This window comes from Oncorhynchus kisutch, linkage group LG12 (genome assembly GCF_002021735.2).
Source record: "Oncorhynchus kisutch isolate 150728-3 linkage group LG12, Okis_V2, whole genome shotgun sequence".
NCBI lineage: Eukaryota > Metazoa > Chordata > Actinopteri > Salmoniformes > Salmonidae > Oncorhynchus > Oncorhynchus kisutch.
This window is the reverse complement of record NC_034185.2, coordinates 43842342-43863009: the sequence shown is the minus strand read 5'-3', so window position 1 is coordinate 43863009 and position 20668 is coordinate 43842342. Positions and strand designations below refer to the sequence as shown.

The window sequence follows — 20668 nt, the reverse complement described above, 5'->3', positions numbered from 1 at the left end:
ATGTCGGCACAATAACTACTCGTCAAGAGCTTCGTGAAATGGTTTTCCATGGCTGAGCAGCTACACACATGACTAAGATCACAATTCGCAATGCCAAGCGTCGGCTGGAGTGGTGTAAAGCTCGCCGCCATTGAACTCTCACCATCGGACGAATTAGGGTTTGGCGTATGCCAGGAGAAAGCTATTTGCCCCAATGCATAGATGCAAATTATAACGTCTGGTGGAGTACGAATAATGGTCTGGGGCTGTTTTTCATGGGTTGGGCTAGGCCTCTTACTTCCAGTGAAGTGAAATCTTAACGCTACAGTAGACAATGACATTCTAGACGATTCTGTGCTTCCAACTTTGTGGCAACAGTTTGGGGAAGGCCCTTTCCTGTTTCAGGATGACAATGCCCCTGTGCACAAAGCGAGGTCCAAAAATAAATGGTTTGTCAAGATTGATGTGGAAGAACTTGACTGGCCTTCACAGAGCCCTGACCTCAGCCCCAACATCAGTGCCCGACCTCACCAATGCACTTGTGGCTGAATGGAAGTAGGCCCCCTCAGCAATGTTCCAACATCTGGTGAAAAGCCTTCCCAGAAGAGTGGAGGCTGTTGTAGCAGTAAAGGGGGGACCAACTCCATATTAATGCCCATGATTTTGGAATGAGATCATTAATGATAAATAAAATAAACAAGTTGAAAAAGATTTCATCAGGTCATTTCAACACCAACTCAAAATATAAAATGTATTTTATATCTTGTCATTCTGATATATTCAAATCATAAAGCCAATATTTTCATTTCACAGGCTAGAGTATACTGTGCACATACAGTTGAAGTCGGAAGTTTACATACACTTAGGTCGCAGTCATTAAAACTCGTTTTTTCAACCACTCCACAAATGTCTTGTTAACAAACTATAATTTTGGCAAGTCGGTTAGGACATCTACTTTGTGCATGACACAAGTAATATTTCTAACAATTGTTTACAGACAGATTATTTTACTTCACAATAATTCACTGTATCACAATTCCAGTGGGTCAGAAGTTTACATACACTAAGTTGACTGTGCCTTTAAACAGCTTGGAAAATTCCAGAAAATTATGTCATGATTTTAGAAGCTTCTGATAGGCTGATTGACATAATTTGAGTGAACTGGAGGTGTACCTGTGCATGTATTTCAAGGCCTCCCTTCAAACTCATGGTAAAATCAAAAGAAATCAGCCAAGACCTCAGGAAAAAACTTGTAGACCTCCATAAGTCTGGTTGATCCTTGGGAGCAATTTCCAAACGCCTGAAGGTACCACGTTCATCTGTATAAACAATAGTATGCAAGTATAAACACCATGGGACCACGCAGCCGTCATACCACTCAGGAAGGAGACGTGTTCTGTCTCCTAGAGATGAACATACTTTGGTGTGAAAAGTGCAAATCAATCCCAGAACAACAGCAAAGGACCTTGTGAAGATGCTGGAGGAAACAGGTACAAAAGTATCTATATCCACAGTAAAACGAGTCCTATATCGACATAACCTGAAAGGCCGCTCAGCCAGGAAGAAGCCACTGCTCCAAAACCGCAATAAAAAAACTGACTACGGTTTGCTAATGCACATGGGGACAAAGATTGTCCTTTCAAAAAATGTTCTCTGGTCTGATGAAACAAATATAGAACTGTTTGGCCATAATGACCATCATTATGTTTGGAGGAAAAGAGGGAGGCTTGCAAGCCGAAGAACCCATCCCAACCGTGAAGCACGGGGGTGGCAGCATCATGTTGTGGGGGTGTTTTGCTGCAGGAGGGACTGGTGCACGTCACATCATGAGAAAGGAAAATTATGTGGATATATTGAAGCAACATCTCAAGACATCAGTCAGGAAGTTAAAGCTTGGTCGCAAATGGATCTTCCAAATGGACAATGACCCCAAGAATACTTCCAAAGTTGTGGCAAAATGGCTTAAGGACAAAAAAGTCAAGGTATTGGAGTGGCCATCACAAAGCCCTGATCTCAATCTCATAGACAATTTGTAGGCAATGCTACCAAATACTAATTGAGTGTATGTACACTTCTGACCCACTGGGAATGTGATGAAAGAAATAAAAGGTGAGATAATTCATTCTCTCTACTATTATTCTGACATTTCACATTATTAAAATAAAGTAGTGATCCCAACTGACCTAAGACAGGACATTTTTACTAGGATTAAATGTCAGGAATTGGGAAAAACTGAGTTTAAATGTATGTGGCTAAGGTGTACTGTATGTAAACGTCCGACTTCAACTGTATAATCTTGGCATTTCAAATCACATTACCAGCTTCAATTAAGCCATTTCATACCAGTTTGAATTGCTTGAGGAAAGTGAATGAATTGGTGTAGCTCTTATCAGAGATCAGCTACAACGGGGTATGATTGCATTTCAGAAATACAGGTGCAGTGACCCTTCTATGACCTAAACGAGCGCAGTGGGGTCTCATGATGAGCCACCCTCTACTAAAAACCCTCTCGACCAGTGCTGAGGAGACAGGGATTGATAAGACCTTCATTGCCCATGTGTATAGATTTGGGAATCAGTCTTTGAATTTAGCCCAGAAGATAAGTGCAGCATCTGTGTCAATGTCTTGGATGACATCAAAGTATTTGCTTATCTGAGTAGAGATGCTTGCATCCCGGGCTGAGTAGCACTGGTTCCTGTGAGTTTGATAATGGGTTAGGAGCCGAAGACATTTGATTGGGGGAGAATCCTTGGATCGATCGGTGCAAGCTACCAAATCCAGTGACGTTTCCCCATCCACCATGGTCTCGGGTTCAGTGATCAAGGTGTCTGGAAAACATAAAGGAACAAAACAAACATAATTGATTAGGCTATCACAGAACATTCCCTAATCTCACTTTGCTTGTAAGATTTTATGCACATTGATAGCTTGCTAGCAAACATCCTTGCCTATTGATTTATTATAGTAGCAGGATAACAGGATGCAGCAGCAATCTAAATGATCAGACCCGAAACATGCTGTGAGAAGTGATCGGGTAGATTATGAAGTGAGTGAACTGAGACAGCTTGCGTGAAATATGAAGCGAGTGAATGGTGACAGCTTTGCTTTATCCAGTCAGAGCAGCAGGACTCATGTACAGCCCGCTTGGGTACCAACGCCCAGCAGCGCATTTGTCTTGGCCCCTTAAATTAGGGGGGAAAAACAGGAAAAACGGCTCTCAATACATTGCTGTTTGTGATTTTAAAATTCTAATAACTGGGCAATTAGGAAAAGGCAGATTTATCTTAAAACAAAATCAAACCTCATGGGGCCTATGGCCTATGGCGGTTCTAGTGTAAGGTCCTTTTATGGCCCAGAAAGTGATCGAGTTTATCCAGAACTGTTGTGTTGTTTCTAAGTGGAACACGTCACTTACGCCCAATCTCTAAGCCTTTAGTTCGTCCTGAGACCTGTCTATTGTGCTTAAGATCCTTTCACAGCAGCTACTAGCCGCTGAAAAATGTGGAGATGTAATATTCCTACATTTTTAGCTTTGCTAATGCCCTTGGCATCCCTAAGCGTATATGTGGACTGTGCTAGCCACTATTCACATCTGCAGTCTGTCCAGGGTTTTTTCAGGTTAATGTACCTAACCCCATCTTTGGCCCAGGTCAACTTTTTCTCATTGTCGCCATTATTTCCCTCCCTCTATACTGGCCTAGGTGGAGCTGTCATTGGATGAGTTGCGGGTGGAGTTTGAGGAGTTGGATCCTTATAGGACGGGGTTTGTGAGCCAGGAGGAGTTCCAGGAAGTGCTGAAAGGTCTGTGTGTGCACCTCGATGACTACGAGTGGGAGATGCTGGCTCGAAAGTTTGACATCAACAGGGATGGAAGGTGGGTGAATTTCCAGAAATTCTGACTAGTTGACATACAGGATGGCCTATCCCTGTTTAAGTTTTTTACACAAACCTAACATTTTTGCACAAACATAAAATTGCTTCTAGAATCAGAGCATGGATCTGGAACCATCAGACTGATGTTCCATCTGATTGTGCCTCAGCTACATCCCTCAAGCGGCTATGGCCAATGGTTTTGATCCTTATATCGTGAATGAGCAGCAACACTCCATCCTCAGGGTTTCCTTCGTTGAGTTCCTGAGGCCCTTTGGGAGACGGAAACAGCCGTGGAGGCATGGATCCAACATGGCCGGCATACTACAGTTCCATAACGAAACAGAGGATCTGTCTGCAGAGAAAGGCTCTTCCTTGCGTGACCAAGTACCACTGAGCAAAAGACTAAGGAAGAAGGTACACGGACTAACTTTTAATCAGTGCGTTCCACCATAGATTTAGGATATTTCAATCCACTTCCATATCCTCATAGACTGCAAGATCTAGTTAAACCCCATTCTGCATGATGAAAACCTTACACTGATTCAATTTCATAATGAGCTTTATCGAATAATTGCTGCTAAAAGAAAATTATAACACTCCTTTGGAATAAGTTAGAGTTATGTGAGACTTCTTGTATGAGAACCATATTAGTATTGTTTTTTTTTCAGAACAATTGTTTTTATTGAGTCACATAAGCAGAACAATTAATAAGAATTACACTATAGTTTTATTAATTTTGCTTTGAGTTGAAAACCTCCCCATCTCCCCATGACACCCTCCACCCAGCTTCAGCGGCAGGGCAAGATTCTGCGTCGGGCCTTCCACAGGCTGGACAGCTCCGACAGTGGCTACCTCTCCCCAGGCGAGTTCCGAGCGGCTCTGCGGCTGTGTGACGTACCCTTGGACCCGGAGGAGTACTACCATGTCTTGGCCGGGCTGGACCGAGACCTGGCAGGCCGGGTGGCCTATCGCCGGCTGATCCAGGACATACGCAAGAGAAGAACCTCTGGGACTAGAGTAAAGTAAAGAGTCATCATCATCCGTCATAATGACGTCATTTCCGGGTTGAAATAGTTTTTTCTGGTTGATGTGACGTCAGATTATACAACAAATTTAAGACGTATTTTCCTGGTCACTAAAAGATGTCTAAATAACGTCCTTTTACAATCGCCTTACAACCTGACCGTGATGTTACAAAATATGCCATCTTGTCATTGCAACCAGATTTGCCTGCTGGGCAAATCAGCAGGGGCAATTTGCGTTGCATTAGGTTGTCAAAATGACATACAAACAACATTTAGACATCAAATCAAATGTATTGGTCACATACACATGTTTAGCAGATGTTATTGCGGGTGTGGCGAAATGCTGTACATGACTGTATTTATTTAAGTGTCACTCCACAATAATACAACCCAGCTATCACATAATGTTTTGAGAAACACGTTTCTTAGAGCTTGGTGAAAGTGTGGTTGTCCTCTGGTTGTTTTGCATTCCCATTCTGGGAATGGTGCAGGATACCCAGCTAGCACATAACATTCTGAGAATTATGTTATAAATTAAGAAACAATGTTCTCCTGTGAGAATGCCAGTACTTCAGCATAACGTTTTCTATAGGTTTCCTCATTGTTCTATTTAAAATAATATTCTCAGGATGTTCAGAGAACTTTTTAAAAAACAACGTTCTTCTGTGGGAATTTCAGTACTTCAGCGTAACATTTTCTGCAAGTTTCTTCATGGTTCTATTTAATGTCATGTTCTCAGAACATTCAGAGAATGTTAAGAAACAATGTAGTTGCTAGGACTTTCTGGCAGTGGTCTGAGTGGAAGGGGAAAACTGAAAACTAGCTGTTATTGACAGAGAGGTTTGGAACTCTCGCTCTTAGTAGTCAATTAACTAATTTACCAATCTTTTCAAACACGTCTCACACTAAAAGGGCATTGTCATAATGTTCATGATTTCCCAATATTATTCCAACGTATGAAAATATATACAGTGCCTTCTGAAAGTATTTACACCCTTTGACTTTTTCCACATTTTGTTTTGGTACAGTCTGAATTAAAAATGGATTAAATTGAGATTTTGTTTCACTAGTCTACATCCCATAATGTCAAAGTGGGATTTTGTTTGTAGATTATTATTATTTTATATAAAACATTTAAAGCTGAAATGTCATGAGGCAATCAATAAGTATTCAGCCCCTTTGTTATGGCAAGCCTAAATAAGTTTAGGAGTAAAAATGTGCTTAACAAATCGCAAAATAAGTTGCATGGACTCATTCTGTGTTCAATAATAGTGGTTAACATCATTTTTTTTATAACTACCCCATCGTTGTACCCCACACATACAATTATCTGTGAATGTCCCTCAATCGAGTAGTACATTTCAAGCACAGATTCAACCGCAAAGACCAAGGAGATTTTTCAACAACTCGCAAAGGGCACCGATTGGTAGTGTAAAAATAAAAAAGCAGACGCTAAATATCCCTATGGGCATGGTGAAGTTATGAATTAGGATTTGGATAGTGTATCAACAGGCATCCTTCCTAACTCAGTTTACAGAGAAGAAGGAAACTGCTCAGGGATTTCACCATGAGGCCAATAGTCACTTTAAAACAGTTACAGAGTTAAAAGGCTCAGATAGGAGAAAATTGAGGATGGATCAACAACATTGTAGTTACTCCAAAATGCTAACCTAAATGACAGTGTGAAAAGAAGGAAGCCCGTACAGAAAAAAAATATTCCAAAACATGCATCCTGTTTGCAATAAGGCACTAAAGTAAAACTGCAAAACTTGGCAAAGAAATACATTTTTCGTCCTGAATAGAAAGCGTTATGTTTGGTGCAAATCCAACACAACACATCACTAAGTACCACTCTTCATATTTTCAAGCATAGTGGTGGCTGCATCATGTTATGGGTATGCTTTATCGGTATGCTTGTCATCAAGTAATAGGACTTTTTTTTAGGATAAAAATAAATGGAATAAAGCTAAGCACAGGCAAAATCCTAGAGGAAAACCTGGTTCAGTCTGCTTTCCAACAGACACACAAATTCATCTTTCAGCAGGACAATAACCTAAAACACAAGGCCAAATATACATTGGAATTGCTTACCAAGACGACGTTGAATGCTCCTGAGTGGCCTAGTTACAGTTTTGACTTGAAAATCTATGGCAAGACTTCAAAATGGCTGTCTAGCAATCATCAACAACCAACTTGACAGAGCTTGAAGAATTTTTGTGCAAATGAGCAAATATTGTACAATCCGTGTTTGCAAAGCACTTAGAGACTTACCTAGAAAGACTCACAGCTGTAATCACTGCCAAAGGTGATTCTAACATGTATTGACTTAGGGGTGTGAATAATTATGTAAATGAGATATTTCTGTATTACATTTTCAATACATTTCCAAACATTTCTAAAAACATGTTTTTAGACATGGCAGTTGATCTTTATCAAGGGATGTTATTCAGTTGTTGAAATGCACCTGCAACAAGGATAGCTCAGATGTGCAAGTACCTTTTTACATTTTATAGATTAATAAAAAATAAAACACCTTGATTAGATAGGTATTCACCCCACTGAGTAAATACATGTTAGAAACACTTTTGGCAGTCATTAGAGGTATGAGTCTTCATGGATAAGTCTCTAACAGCTTTGTACACCTGGATTGTCCATTATTAAAAGACAAATATTCAAGCTCTGTCAAGGAGTTGGGCATCATGGCTGAACAGCCACTTTAAAGTCTTGCCATATATTTTCAAGCAGATTTAAGTCAAAACTGTAAGTTCAAAGTTCATTGTCTTCATGGTAAGCAACTATAGTGTAGATTTCACCTTGTGTTGTAGGTTATTGTCCTGCAGAAATATGAATTCCTCTCCCAGTGTCTGGTGTAATGCAGACTGATAAAGGTTTCCTCTAGAATTTTGCCTGAGCTTAGCTCTATCCCATTTATTTTTATCCTGAAAAACTCCCCAGTCTTTGCAGTTGTCAAGCATAACCATTTCATGATGCAGCCACCACCATGCTTGAAAATAAGGAGGCAGTTCCTCAGTGATGTGTTGGATATTCCCAAACATAAGACTTTGCATTTAGGCCAAAACGTGTATTTTTTGCAGTATTTTGCAGTATTGAACATGCAGGATGCATGTTTTTGGAATATTTTTATTCTGTATATTTGTATAATTTTTTTTACTCTGTCTTTGAGGTCATTATTGTGGAGTCACTACAATGTTGTTGATCTGTCCACAGTTTTCTCCCATCACAGTCATTGAACTCTGTAGCTGTTTTAAAATCAATATTGCCCTCATGGTGACATCCCTGAGTTTCCTTCCTGTCCTGCATCTCAGTTCATAAGGACAAATGTATCTCATGTGTCTGTGTGGTTTAATACATCATCCACAGCATAACTATTATCTTGACCATTCTTAAAGAGATATTCAATGTCTGATGTATTATATTTACCCATCTACCAATCACTGACCCACTTTATGAGGCTTTTCCCTGGTCTTTGTAGTTGAAACTATGCTTCAAGTTCAATATTTGACTGAGGGACCTTACAGATAGATGTTGTATGTATGGGTGACAGAGGAAGCGGTAGTCCTTAAAAAATAATTTCAACCTCTATTATTTCACACAGAGTGTGTAGATCAATGACACCAAAAAAATCTAAATTCAATCTATATCAATCCCACTTTGTAACGCAACAATGTGAAAAAAGACTTACGATACACATTGTATCTGTTTCACTGTTTAAAAATGAAAAAACAATATCTATCTACTCCCCCCAGTCAGAAGTATTTGGACAAATTCACTTGAAGTCTATTAAAGTAGTCAAAAGCTTAGTATTTGGTCCCATATTCATAATTTGTTCATGATTATCCAAAAGTGTTCAGAAACATCTTCTATTCTTATTTACAATAAAAGTGACGCCAAAATGACACAATACATTATTCACCATTCAGTTCCTATTGGGAAAAACATTATCCAAACCACAATTAAAACAAACTTCAAATGGATCCAACAAGTTTGTAGAGTCAATCGTTTGATGTAGTCATTGCGTGCTAGGAATATGGGACCAAATACTGAACTTTTGACTGCTTTAATACACTATTAGTGAATTTTTCCAAATACATAGTGTTTTCATTTTCAGCGGTTAAACAGATATGTATGAAAATGTATGAAAATACCCTCATATGAAACATTTGATCACAAATTCAAAATGCTTGAGGAAAGAGCCAAATGTAAAAATAAAAAATAAAAATGCTTCACTGTTCAAATAAATGAGGAGGGGAGTGTATATATTTCAGCCGGATCACCCGTGATACAAGTCAGTATTTGACATCCATCCATGTCTGAGGACAATTGGGAGATGACGTGGAAACCAGCCACAAGGAGCAACAGTGTTATCTTCAAGTAGGTTTCGATTTAGTTATGGCGTTGTATCTGCCTCTGATTCCAAAGGTTGCAAGTTTGAATCCAGTAATAGAAAGTTGTTTTTCATATTTTTTGTTTTAAGACTATCGCAAACCTTAACTCTTACCTTAACCATTCAGAGTTAATGCCTGAACTTAACACTAACCTTAAAATTTTAGAGTTAATGCCTTAACTTATTCTTATACACTTTGAAATTTGACGTTTGGAACAACTTTGAAATTTGACGTTTGAGAAACATGAATGAACTTCTAATTCTGATATGTGAGACTGTGAGAGCTAGAAGCTACATATATGAGTGAGAAAGTTAGACCAAAAAAATGCCAACCTCCCATGCAAGAATCTGCCTCTGATTCCGAAGGTTGCAAGTTTGAATCCAGCGATAGAAAGTCGTTTTTTATATTTTTGTTTTAAGCCTATCCCAAACCTAAACTCTTACTTGTCTCCCGAGTGGTGCAGCAGTCTAAGGAGCTATCTCAGTGCTAGAGCCATCACTACAGATCACAACCGGCCATGATCGGGAGTCCCATAGGGCGACGCACAATTGGCCCAGCGCTGTCCGGGTTAGGGAGGGTTTGGCCGGGGTAGGCCGTCATTGTAAATAAGAATTTGTTCCTAACTGACTTGCCTAGTTAAATAAAGGTTCAATAAAAATAATTTTAACGATTAAGACTGTGAGATCTGGTAGATATACAGTACCAGTCAAAGGTTTGTACACACCTACTCATTCAAGGGTTTTTCTTTATTTTGACTATTTTCTACATTGTGGAATAATAGTGAAGACATCAAAACTTGTTGAGAGAATGCCAAGAGTGTGCAAAGCTGTCATCAAGGCAAAGAGTGGCTACTTTGAAGAATCTAAAATCTATATGGATTTGTTTAACACTTTTTTGGGTATTATATAATTCCGTATCTGTTATCTCATAGTTTTGATTCATTATTCTTTTGAATCATTATTTTGATTCATTATTCTACAATGTAGAAAATAGTAAAAATAAATAGTAAAAATAAAGAAAGACCCTTGACTGAGTAGGTGTATCCAAACTTTTGACTGGTACTGTACATGTGAGTGAGAAAGATATCAAATACCCCCCCCCCCCCCCCCCCCCCCCAACAATGCTAACCTTCCCTGTTATTGTAATGGTGAGAGGTTAGCATGTCTTGGGGGTATGATATTTCTGCATCTGTAGCTTTCTCACTCATCATTATTCACGATTCATTCAGGACTATCCGTAATCATGGTCTAGAAGTGTTTAGAAACATATTCAATTCTTGTTCATGATAAAAGTGACTCCAAAATGACATGATACATTATTTACTATTCATTAGTATTCATCTGAAACACAACCAAAAAATACAGCAATTGTTTGTGGCTACATTTGACTACTTTAATACACATGGAAATGAATTTGCCACAATACTTTTGGTCCCCTAAAATGGGGGGACTATGTACATAATGTGCTATAATTTCTAAACAGTTAACCTGATATTGATGAAGAAAACACTCTCAAATTAAAGCTGACTGTCTTTGTATAATTTCAAATCCAAAGTGCTGGAGTACAGAGCCAAAACAACAAATAATATGTCACTGTCCCAATGCTTTTGGTGCTCATATGTAACAAACACTCCATGTGCTTCAGTTTCAACATTCCTGTAAAGAGGTAACTCTGAAAGAGTGGATTGTGAAATTTCAGTGTGTGATATTAATACAAAAGATGAACATTCTCTAACCAGTGAGACATGCAAAGCTCACTCATTGAGAATCAGTTTACATAACAATAAATGTTTTTGGGGGGGATCCTTTGTTTCTGTGTTCAATTTATTATTATTCATGGTGAGTGCTGTTGCTAAATCTTACTCATCTGGCTGAAAAGGGAGTCTTTTTTTCTCCACTAAACTCTGTTTTTAGAGCACGGATTTAAACCAATATTGGGGCTGTTGGGACCAAGTATTCTTTCAAAAGCCCTCCTCTTTTATCTTATTATCACTTTTCCATCTGCGTGGGCACTTTGTCTTTCTTCCCCTTTTGGTCAGTAGCTGGCGAGGCGATGAACGTTGTCCATTTATCCATCCTCTAGTCCACACAAGGACACCTGCAGACTCCTCACTCTCTTTGCTTTTACTCGCACCCATGGGACACTCTGGCTAATTAGTGTGTGTGTTTGTGTGTTTGTGTGTGTGTGTGTGTGTGTGTGTGTTAGTGTGTGTGTGTGTGTGTGTGTGTGTGTGTGTGTGTGTGTGTGTGTGTGTGTGTGTGTGTGTGTGTGTGTGTGTGTGTGTGTGTGAGTGTGTGTGTGTGTGAAAGTGTACTTGTTGGTGGAAGCAGGAGAGGAGAATGGTAGCAGGGCTCCCTGACCTGGGCAGAAGAGGGGAGAGGGCCTGGGGGAGAGGGGCCTGGGGTGCCCAGCAAGCAGCTTTAGTCCTTCCCTTCTACAGAGAACACTTTGATTTCATGGGGGTGATTATTTTTCTTCCGAATCACTCAAGGATGAAGCCCAAGGAACCAGAGATTGTCCTCCCATTCAGGCCCACCACAATGGAGCAACCCTAGCAAAAACCACTATGAGTTTCTCACTTTCTTTTTTACCTCTCTTTTCTCACCGCTCTTTTGGAAAGCAATGCCATACAACTTACTTAAAGAAAGAGTGAAGGGACAGGGGTTGGGGAGGAGATTAGTTGAGTTATTGAGAGACAAGGGAAGAGCATTTAAGGCACAAGCTGGACAAAATCAGCTCCCTACTGGTCTGAAGACATTTTATTTTCTATGTGAGGGAAAGTCAGAGGCCCTGCCACAATTGAGTTCTCAGAGTCTAGCTAAAAGTTTTTCCAAATTTAAATGGGTCCAAATATTTTTAAAGGAGGGAAAGAAGGCTGAAATGGTCTAAATTTAAATTGAAGGTTCGAAGATTTTTTAAAGAATGGCAATAGGGCTGAAAATGTACAAAGTTTTCATGGAAGGGTTGAAATATACATATATTTTCATGATGGCATAAGACATGGACCATGGTCGAGGCAAGAGCACTTTTTTAGTTGGCTTGCAAATCCAAGGTTGATTTTATCTCTCTGCTGATAAAATGGTTGGGCTAGAGCACTGTCCTCCTCCAATGTTGGATCAACAATGCACACCATGGCTCACTGACAATTGTATGCAAATGAAGGGCAACTTTTAAACCAAGGTGGCCGTCATCTTGTTCTCGGAACTGCAAACCTTAATCCGACCCACAATGATGAATAGTCTACCCTAATTTGCCTAAATAAATGGAAATTATGCAACTTGCCTATGCCGAAAGTGTGTGAGAACTCTCATATTTCATCTGTAATCCTTGAAAATCCCATCATGAAGAATCCCCAAATCATAATCTTAAAAAACATTTGCATTACTGGTGTTGTGGAACATTTTCACTTCATTGTCAGAATACATCAAGAGACCTCTTTATTTCTTACTGGCATGAAGAACTGATCTTTTCCCTACTAACAATAGTTCACCCATTATAACCATGAATAACAGTGTAGATACAGACATGTATTGATATTTGTGACAAAAGACTGTTGTTGGTAATTGAAAGCTCATTGATAAACTTTAGCTCGGCTGAGGGACCGAGGGGTGAATGGGACCTAACATGCAAGCTTGTTTAAGTTAGGGGCTTAAAGCATGGAGTTGCCCCCCTTCCCAGAAACCCCTGTTTCTCATGATGTTAACGGACAGAGATGAACCCTTCCCTAGAAGAACCTCCTCTTTGAGAGAGAATGTCGACAAACCGTGTTTGTCATTTGAATTATATTTAAATATAGCTGGAAGTGCCCCTAGAAACCATTGCTTCTCTCTATGTTGAAACAAGGAGATTAATCCTTTCCTTTAGCCCTCAAACCTCTCTGTGTGTGAGAGAGAGTGTCGCATATTCGTATTTGTTATAAGCAATCTATTTAAATATAGGTGGAGAAAACTAGGGAGAGTGCAACCTTGCATGATGGTAAAAGGCCAAGGGCCTCACCATATCCTACAATGCCATGCAAATTGGCCACTTGGTGGAGCTATAACAATTTATTTAAAATGCAAACTTTGAAAGGTCATGCACCTCACCCCATCCGTGTGACATAGTCCTGACATTTGGTACTAATTTCCCTCTCCTCACAGTCAACAAATGTATTCTTTGTTTTCTTTATTATTTTGGTTTGGTCAGGGTGTGACAAGGGTGGTTTGTTAAGTTTTGTCTTGTCTAGGGGTTTTTGTACATCTATGGGGTTTTGGTTTGTCTAGGTAAATGTATGTCTATGGTTGCCTAGATTGGTTCTCAATTAGCGGCAGCTGTTTATCGTTGTCTCTGATTGGGAACCATATTTAGGTAGCCATATTCCTTGGTTTATCTGTGGGTTATTGTCTATGTGTAGTTGCCTGTGTCAGCACTTAGTTTATATAGTGGCACATTTGTTAAGTGTTCTTCGTTTATTAAAAAGAAGTATGTATTCTCATCACGCTGCGCCTTGGTCTCCTCTATACGACCAACGTGACACCTCAAGGACCCATAATGTCCACCATGATGGATTTGTAGATGAAACTTTGTCTGTAGCATCTCTCTGTAGCATCTCTCATCTCTGTAGCTCTCTCAAGGCAATATTATATAGCACACATGCTAAGGGATATGAGTCTAGCTAATTTGTCAATTAAAGTATGGCTCAGTTTGGCTGCATTGTGACATTATTGGACAGGGAAAAACATTCATGCAGATTCATTGGCTTATTGCTGCCATATTGTTTGAGCAAGAGTGTTGTAAAATGTTGTTTGAAGATGTGCATCCATAGATAGCAGCAGTGCCTTCAGAAAGTATTCACACCCCTGGACTTTTTCCACATTTTGTTGTGTTACAGCCTGACTTTCAAATCGTTTTTTTATGCCACTGATCTACACACAATACCACATATCAAATGGAATTATGTTTTTAGTCAAATTAAAAACTGAAATGTCTTGAGTCAACAATTATTCACTACAAGAGTCCTTCCTAACTCGGAGAGGAAGGAAACCACTCAGGGATTTCACCATGGGGCCAATGGTGATTTTAAACCATTTTAAATGCCTGTGATAGGAGAAAACTGAGGATGGATAAAGAACACTGTAGAACACTGTCCACAATACTAGCCTAAATTACAGAGCGAAAAGACGAAAGCCTGCACATAATACAAATATTCCAAAACATGCATCCTGTTTGCAATAAGTCACTAAATACTGCAAAAAAAATGTGGCAAAGTAATTAACTTTTTGTCCTGAACACAAAACATTATGTTTGGGGCAAATCCAACACAACACATCACTGAGTACCACTCTTCATATTCATGGGTATGCTTGTCGTTGGCAAGGACTAAGCATAAAAAGAAAAGGAATAGAGCTAAGCACAGGCAAAGTCCTAGAGGAAAACCTGGTTGAGTCTGCTTTCCAACAGAAACTGGGAGACAAATCCACTTTTCAGCAGTACAATAACCTAAAACACAAGCCCAAATGCACACAAGTTATTTACCAAGACAACATTGAATGTTCCTGTGGCTGAGTTACAGTTTTGACTTGAATTGTCTTGAAAATCTATGGCAATCTATGGCGACATAAAAAAAAAAAAAAAAGGGAAAATATTGTACTATCCAGGTTTGCAAAAGTCTTAGAGACTTACCCAGAAAGACTCACAGCTGTAATCACTGCACAAATTGTTCTAACATGCAATGATTTAGGGGGTTGAATACTTATCTAATCAAAATATATTAGTGTTTTATGTGGTGTGGTGCTGACTGGTGTAGTGGTTCTGGAGAAGAAGACTTTTAAAGTAGTCAACATCATTAAAAATCTTTAAAAGTCCAAAATGTGCTTATTGCATGATCTGTTTAATTTGGAGTTTGGATATTTGGCAAGCGTGATAAGGAGCACAGATTTAGCTCATTTTAGGGTGGTGTGTCAAATTTGCCCTGATGGTGGCACATTGGGCCCACAGCTTGAACCCCGACATTGCTGCTTGCAGCTAAATTTTGTTATTTGCATTTTATTTAAATATAGGTGGAGAAAACTAGGGATGGATGGATGGTGCACTGTGAATATGCACTGTTATTAATGGATCACCCAGGAAAGAAGCTTAATGTCAATCATGGTGTTGGAGTTCAACAGACCATTGCATAAAATTACACTTATTCCAATCACCTATTCTGATGGATAATATGATCAGCTTGTTAATTTGTGTTTAACCAAGAAGAAGTGCACAATACCTTATTGACCCCATCTTAAAAAATGTGTAGCCCAAATCTGGCAGAAGTATATGATGGAGCTTGTGTATGACCTAATATGTTGTCATCAATATTTTCATAATCATATTTCATAATGTGGTATTATTTTACTCAATGATTTTAATATATATATATATTATCCCATCACTTAACAAGACAACACCTCTCACTATAGCCATTGGTTGCACTGAAGCACTGCCTTTAAATAACTTAGTAAAAGCATTGATAAATATGTAGGATCTTAATTTGAGCCAGTACACTACTGCTGGAAAATAATACTGCAGCAACAGGAAATGTGAATTATTATGTGGATTATAATTAATGGAAATGTTGGTAGGGGTGATAGATTTTTGTAAGGAAAAATCAAGCCTGTAATTTAAAAGTGAAAATTACAAACTCAGCAGTGTTTTTAAATCTCACATACACTACAAGTTTTTGTAATCCTGCAACAGGGTGGTCAGTTTTAGGTCTTACATCTGTACTTCACCCAGAAGTGTGCCAAAACATTAGTTCAGCAATGAGTTATAATGAATAATATGTATTTGGGAGTGTGACTTTCTTTCTTTTTTGAAACTTTCAATAGCCATTAAAAATCTTCAATTCATAGAAAAGCAACCTCCAGCATGTTTATGCTGGTACATATGCTTTAATAAGTAAGAGGAGTAACTGATGAGGAAGAGGAAAGAAACTGTCTGATGAGGAAGAGGAGAGTAGCCTAACTGTCAACCTCAACATATAATTCATATTTGAGTTCATAAGAGTTCATCCTTCACAGAAGAAGAGAATTCCCAGTTTAGTGAGTTAGTTCAGTGTTTATTTAATTGTAAGTGTCCTAAGGTCCTATCGATACATGACACCTGCCTATAGAGGTTAAAGATAAGTGGACCACGGTTGCTTGTCAACAAGCATCTTACTGGCATTTAAATAGGCCACAATCCGTGTCCACTAACATTGCTATACGCTCCAAAAATGCTAGGATATTCTGGAACTTGCTAAATAACCTGTTAAGGACGTTATATATATTTCTTAATTCCATTATTTTACTTTTAGATGTTGATGTATTGTTGTGAATTATTATATGCTACTGCACTGTTGTAGCTTGTAACACAAGCTACACCCGCAATAAACACCTTCTAAATGTGTGCATGTGACCAATAAAATGTGATTCAATTTGATTAAAAACGGTTTGAATAAAAGCACCACACCCTTGGTTAGTTGAAAATAAGCTGTGAAAAAAAGTTAACTAGCCTATCCCTTTAAGAAATAAAAATATATATTTGTGTAGAAATGGCCAGAGCTCTTCTGTAATAAATGATTTAGAAGAATGAACAATTAGGCCTATTCATAATCAATAGACCAACGCTATTATACCATCAGGTTTTTAGGGAGGTTTTCACCAATTGATTAACAATGTACGTTATAACACCACAAGAAAACAACAAACTGTGGGAAATAAACATATATCTTTAAAAAAGAAAGATGTATTGTACAGTATACAATATCCACAATCTTTAAGTATTTATTATGAACACATATATAAATAAAGACAACACAAAATGGTAACCGGATTCTATTTACAACGCATGTTGCGTACTGTGCAAACTGAACGCATTCGCGTGCGGGTGGCCGTTGAAAAAGTTGAAGTAGTGATGGTCAAGTCCTTGCACTGGTGACAGGTAGCCACCATGGTGCTGTTGCGTCGGTGCGGAAAGCGGCACCGTTGGGTACGAGATGGTCGGGCTGCGCGCCGTGCTGTGCCAAGAGAAGTGTCCGGGTGGGCTCTGCTGAAACACGGAGTCGTTGGGGCTGTGACTCTGGAGTGACTCCGGGGAGGAGTGCAACTGGCACAGATAATCTGCCTGGTCTGGAAACGCGCCCAGTGAGCCGAACACCGGCTCGGTAGCGACCCGGGACTTGGACTGAAGAAAGGCCAGGATCCTTGCGTACTTGATGTCTTTGGTCTCAACCCTCTCCTCCGTGGTCAGGTAGTGCACCAGGTTCTTCATGCACTCGTGGTAGCCGTAGTGGAAGTAGTTGGCGAACTCCCCCAGTAGCTCACCTAAAAGGAATCCGAAGAAGGTGACGATTAGAAAACACACAGAAACTCCAATATTCTTTAACTTAAGCTATTACATTACAAATGTGAGCATATATTTACGATATAGACTACAGTGATGATGATTGATATTACGACGATAAATATGTCAACGAGACAGCCGGAATGGAGTCAAGGAAGGTGGAACAGGATACGGATGCGCTCTGGGTGAGAGCCCCGGGTCTGTGCGCTTGGAGCGGACAGGAAAACGCACCCTTTTCTCTGCCTCGGGGGAAGTCTGCAGAGTGGAGCGCTCGTAGATACTGAACTGTCATCTCCAGAATCTCGGCCTTCTCCAGCTTTCCAGAGTTCTATCATCAGAAAAAAAGATATTAGAAAAATAATATTACGTCGTTTAAATACACAAAATCAAACAGATGGCAGACATTATGTAGGCTACGCTATTTGTCACGCATAGCAAGGATTTAATAATGCAATAAGACATATATTTAGCCAATATAAAACCCTGAATAAGATAATTTAGGCGATTGTTTATGAATTGTGAACAAGATTATTTAATTGTACAACTGCATGCTACCTGTTTCGCGCGCGCCATTGGCACGGTTTTCCCCAGTTCGTTTAGACAGCGGTTGATGCGATCTCGTCTTCTTTTTTCTATTACTTTATGGGAGATGGGAGTTCTCTGTTGAAAAATAACAACGCAAACGATTAGACAAACAAACATAATCAACAGTAGGCCATGTCTAAAGTGTATAGCTCTGGAAACCTAGAACAAAAAGCTGATTGAAACTAGAATGAAGACGAAACTACTTGGAAACCAAACGGCAAAGAGACGTTGCCTTGCCTTGCCTAGCCACCTTGGTGCGCTTTGGTGCACTAGAGCGCAACAGCGCTACTGAGCATCACATGGGCCAAGGCAGGTGCCAAAGCTCAAACACAACCATGGAGTATGGCACTAATGTGCTTCGAACCGTCAATTATACTATTGCAGTGACAACTTCAGCCACTTTTCTTCTTTAAAATAATTATTTACATTTTTTTGTCGTTTTTGCTAACTCAAATGTGTACTATATTGGTTACGTTTTCGATAAAGTGCGCAAAAGCATAGTAGGCTATCAGATCAATTTCCATGGAACCAAATTTCGCCTTTGACTACACATATACATAATGATGGTACATTATGAGTACCAAAGTAAAATATTGTAATAAATATTCAAATAACGACTAGAAAAGGCCACGGTTTCCGAGTAGGTTTCCATCCCAGAGCGCAGAAGGGGAGCGCCTACCTTGCGATCCTTCATCTTGGATGCCATCCTTTAGCAAAGTGCCGATAAAGTTCTAATTCAAAATAGTAATGCCGTGAGGAAGTTTGGATGTGTTCCTTAGCTTGTAGACTAGGTAGACTGAGAGGTGAGCTGAGAAGCTGCCCCTTATAAAGCGATCATCCGAGGGACTCCAGCATTCATGGTCTAAATTATTCCGTAGGATTAAAGAGCAAGCTTCTAGTAAATGTGTGCATTTAGGATCAGTTAAAGAACAAGTAAAAAGTCTGAAGCCATCGGCTAGCAGGGGGGCAGACTTGCTTTGTTCATCCACGTGGCTGTTCAAAAGACATGCACGTGATTGCTTTTAGAATATTATTTGCATAGTAACAACCCAGGCGGGAAATGTGAATTGAGCGTTGGGTTCGCCTGATCCGACCAGGCGCAGTGCGCGCACTGAAAACAAAGCCGCCGAAAAAAGACCCCTCTTTTTTCCAACTCGCGTTTCTCACACGATCGCCTGTTTACAAATCCCAGCAAGCGAACTTAACTTCCACCCAAGCCCTGTCTGAGTTTTAAGGCCTGTCCAGTGCCATTAGAGTAATTAAGTAAGCCTTTAATAGGCTGTTCCGCCAAGTTCAAGGGAGATCTTTTGGAGACGGAGTCCCCCGTTTGTTCTCCTCGTTTCTCACACGACTTGGTGACACGTCCATCTTTTATGAGAGATGGCAAGCTTTTTGTTTACATTCTTTTTTTCGTGTGAGTCCTAGGCAGGTGTGTGATGGGCCTGGCACACGAGCGTCGCCTGCGTACCGGCCGGCGTCTTCAGCAGTCTTTGGCACACGAGGGTTACCCACCACTGAGGACTCTTTGGAGAGGCTCAATTTGTATCCTATTATCCTATAAGAAAATGTCTATTGAGTCGAGTGAATAGTTTCATTGGCCTAAATTTTAATAATGCTGTGAAAGAAAAGGGAGAAATAAAGAAGAATGCAGCTGGTGTGAACGTGCATTATCCCCGTCACCTGCGTCAGGGGTAGCCTGGAGACCCCTATTCATTTGCCTAATTTCGGTCAACTTAACAAACTTTGGGAGAAATTATTCTGGTATTGTTGTGAAGGGTGAAGCTTTCTGATCGAATTAAGAGCATGTTTTGATCCGGTAAACGTCATTAGAAAGAAAGAAACAATCGCGTTTAAAGGGGCCTGGGTAATGCGCCAAGTGGAGACGCCAAAGCGCAAACTTCACAAAGGAGCCTAGTAAATACCACAGGGGACTTTTGTACCCTCACATTGCTCAAGTTTTCCCCAACAAAGGGCATTATTTTATACTTGAATACATTTCGTACAACAATTGTCTATTTTCTTCAAACATATTTTCACAGCAAGTTTAACAACAGGTTTATTGTGTACGCTCCGTCTCACAGATTCAGCCTTGGGTCTCATGCGCCAAAACCGTTTGCTCGTCTGCTTTTTTTCATCAGGACGTTTTAATCTTGAAAGTTTCGCCGTGTTTCATATAATTGATCCTGTGTGCAACTTTGGAGAGAAAAAAAGAAATAAAAGAAATGGAGATTAAATAAAATATAAAGGATCCCAGGACTTCTAAAGTGTTGGAGACTTTTATAGCACCACTAGAGAAAGGCGCCATTGAACAGGACTGGGGCATTAAATCCCATTACTTATATTGTGGATTTTTTAACACGTCTTTATACATGTGGTCTTTGAAATAAGAACAACAACGTTTTTAAGACTTTTTATTCAGTTTTATAGTATGACTATTTTCTGTCGAAAGTCTAAAACGAG

At 39.6% G+C, this 20668-nt stretch overlaps 2 protein-coding genes across 2 annotated transcripts in view; one reads left to right on the top strand and one right to left on the bottom strand.

Moving 5' to 3' along the window:
- The window catches only part of si:ch211-197n1.2 (EF-hand calcium-binding domain-containing protein 6), an 81837-nt gene extending 75943 nt beyond the window's left edge, over positions 1-5894 (top strand). The window contains exons 16-18 of the mRNA XM_020497024.2: positions 3681-3853; positions 4095-4266; positions 4639-5894. Of these exons, the coding sequence (XP_020352613.2) occupies positions 3681-3853; positions 4095-4266; positions 4639-4878 (585 nt within the window). The 3' untranslated portion in view covers positions 4879-5894. The remainder of the gene's footprint in view (positions 1-3680; positions 3854-4094; positions 4267-4638) is intronic.
- A 10457-nt stretch (positions 5895-16351) lies between these two features.
- helt (helt bHLH transcription factor) lies at positions 16352-19079 on the bottom strand. Its single transcript, XM_020496096.2, has 4 exons — positions 18888-19079; positions 18179-18283; positions 17855-17951; positions 16352-17604 (listed from the first exon to the last, which is right to left on the bottom strand). Exons 1-4 carry the CDS (start codon positions 18912-18914, stop codon positions 17120-17122), a joined length of 714 nt encoding a protein of 237 aa, XP_020351685.1. The 5' UTR covers positions 18915-19079; the 3' UTR covers positions 16352-17119.
- Positions 19080-20668: the final 1589 nt, after the last annotated feature.

Bases quoted from the DNA above. Each gene is read 5' to 3' on its own strand.
- helt (XM_020496096.2), bottom strand. From the start codon at position 18,914: ATGGCATCCAAGATGAAGGATCGCAAG. The intron at 18,284-18,887 runs GTAGGCGCTCCC...ATTTTTCAACAG, and splicing joins CCAAGATGAAGGATCGCAAG to AGAACTCCCATCTCCCATAA. The intron at 17,605-17,854 runs GTGCGTTTTCCT...GATTCCTTTTAG, and splicing joins CCCCCGAGGCAGAGAAAAGG to GTGAGCTACTGGGGGAGTTC.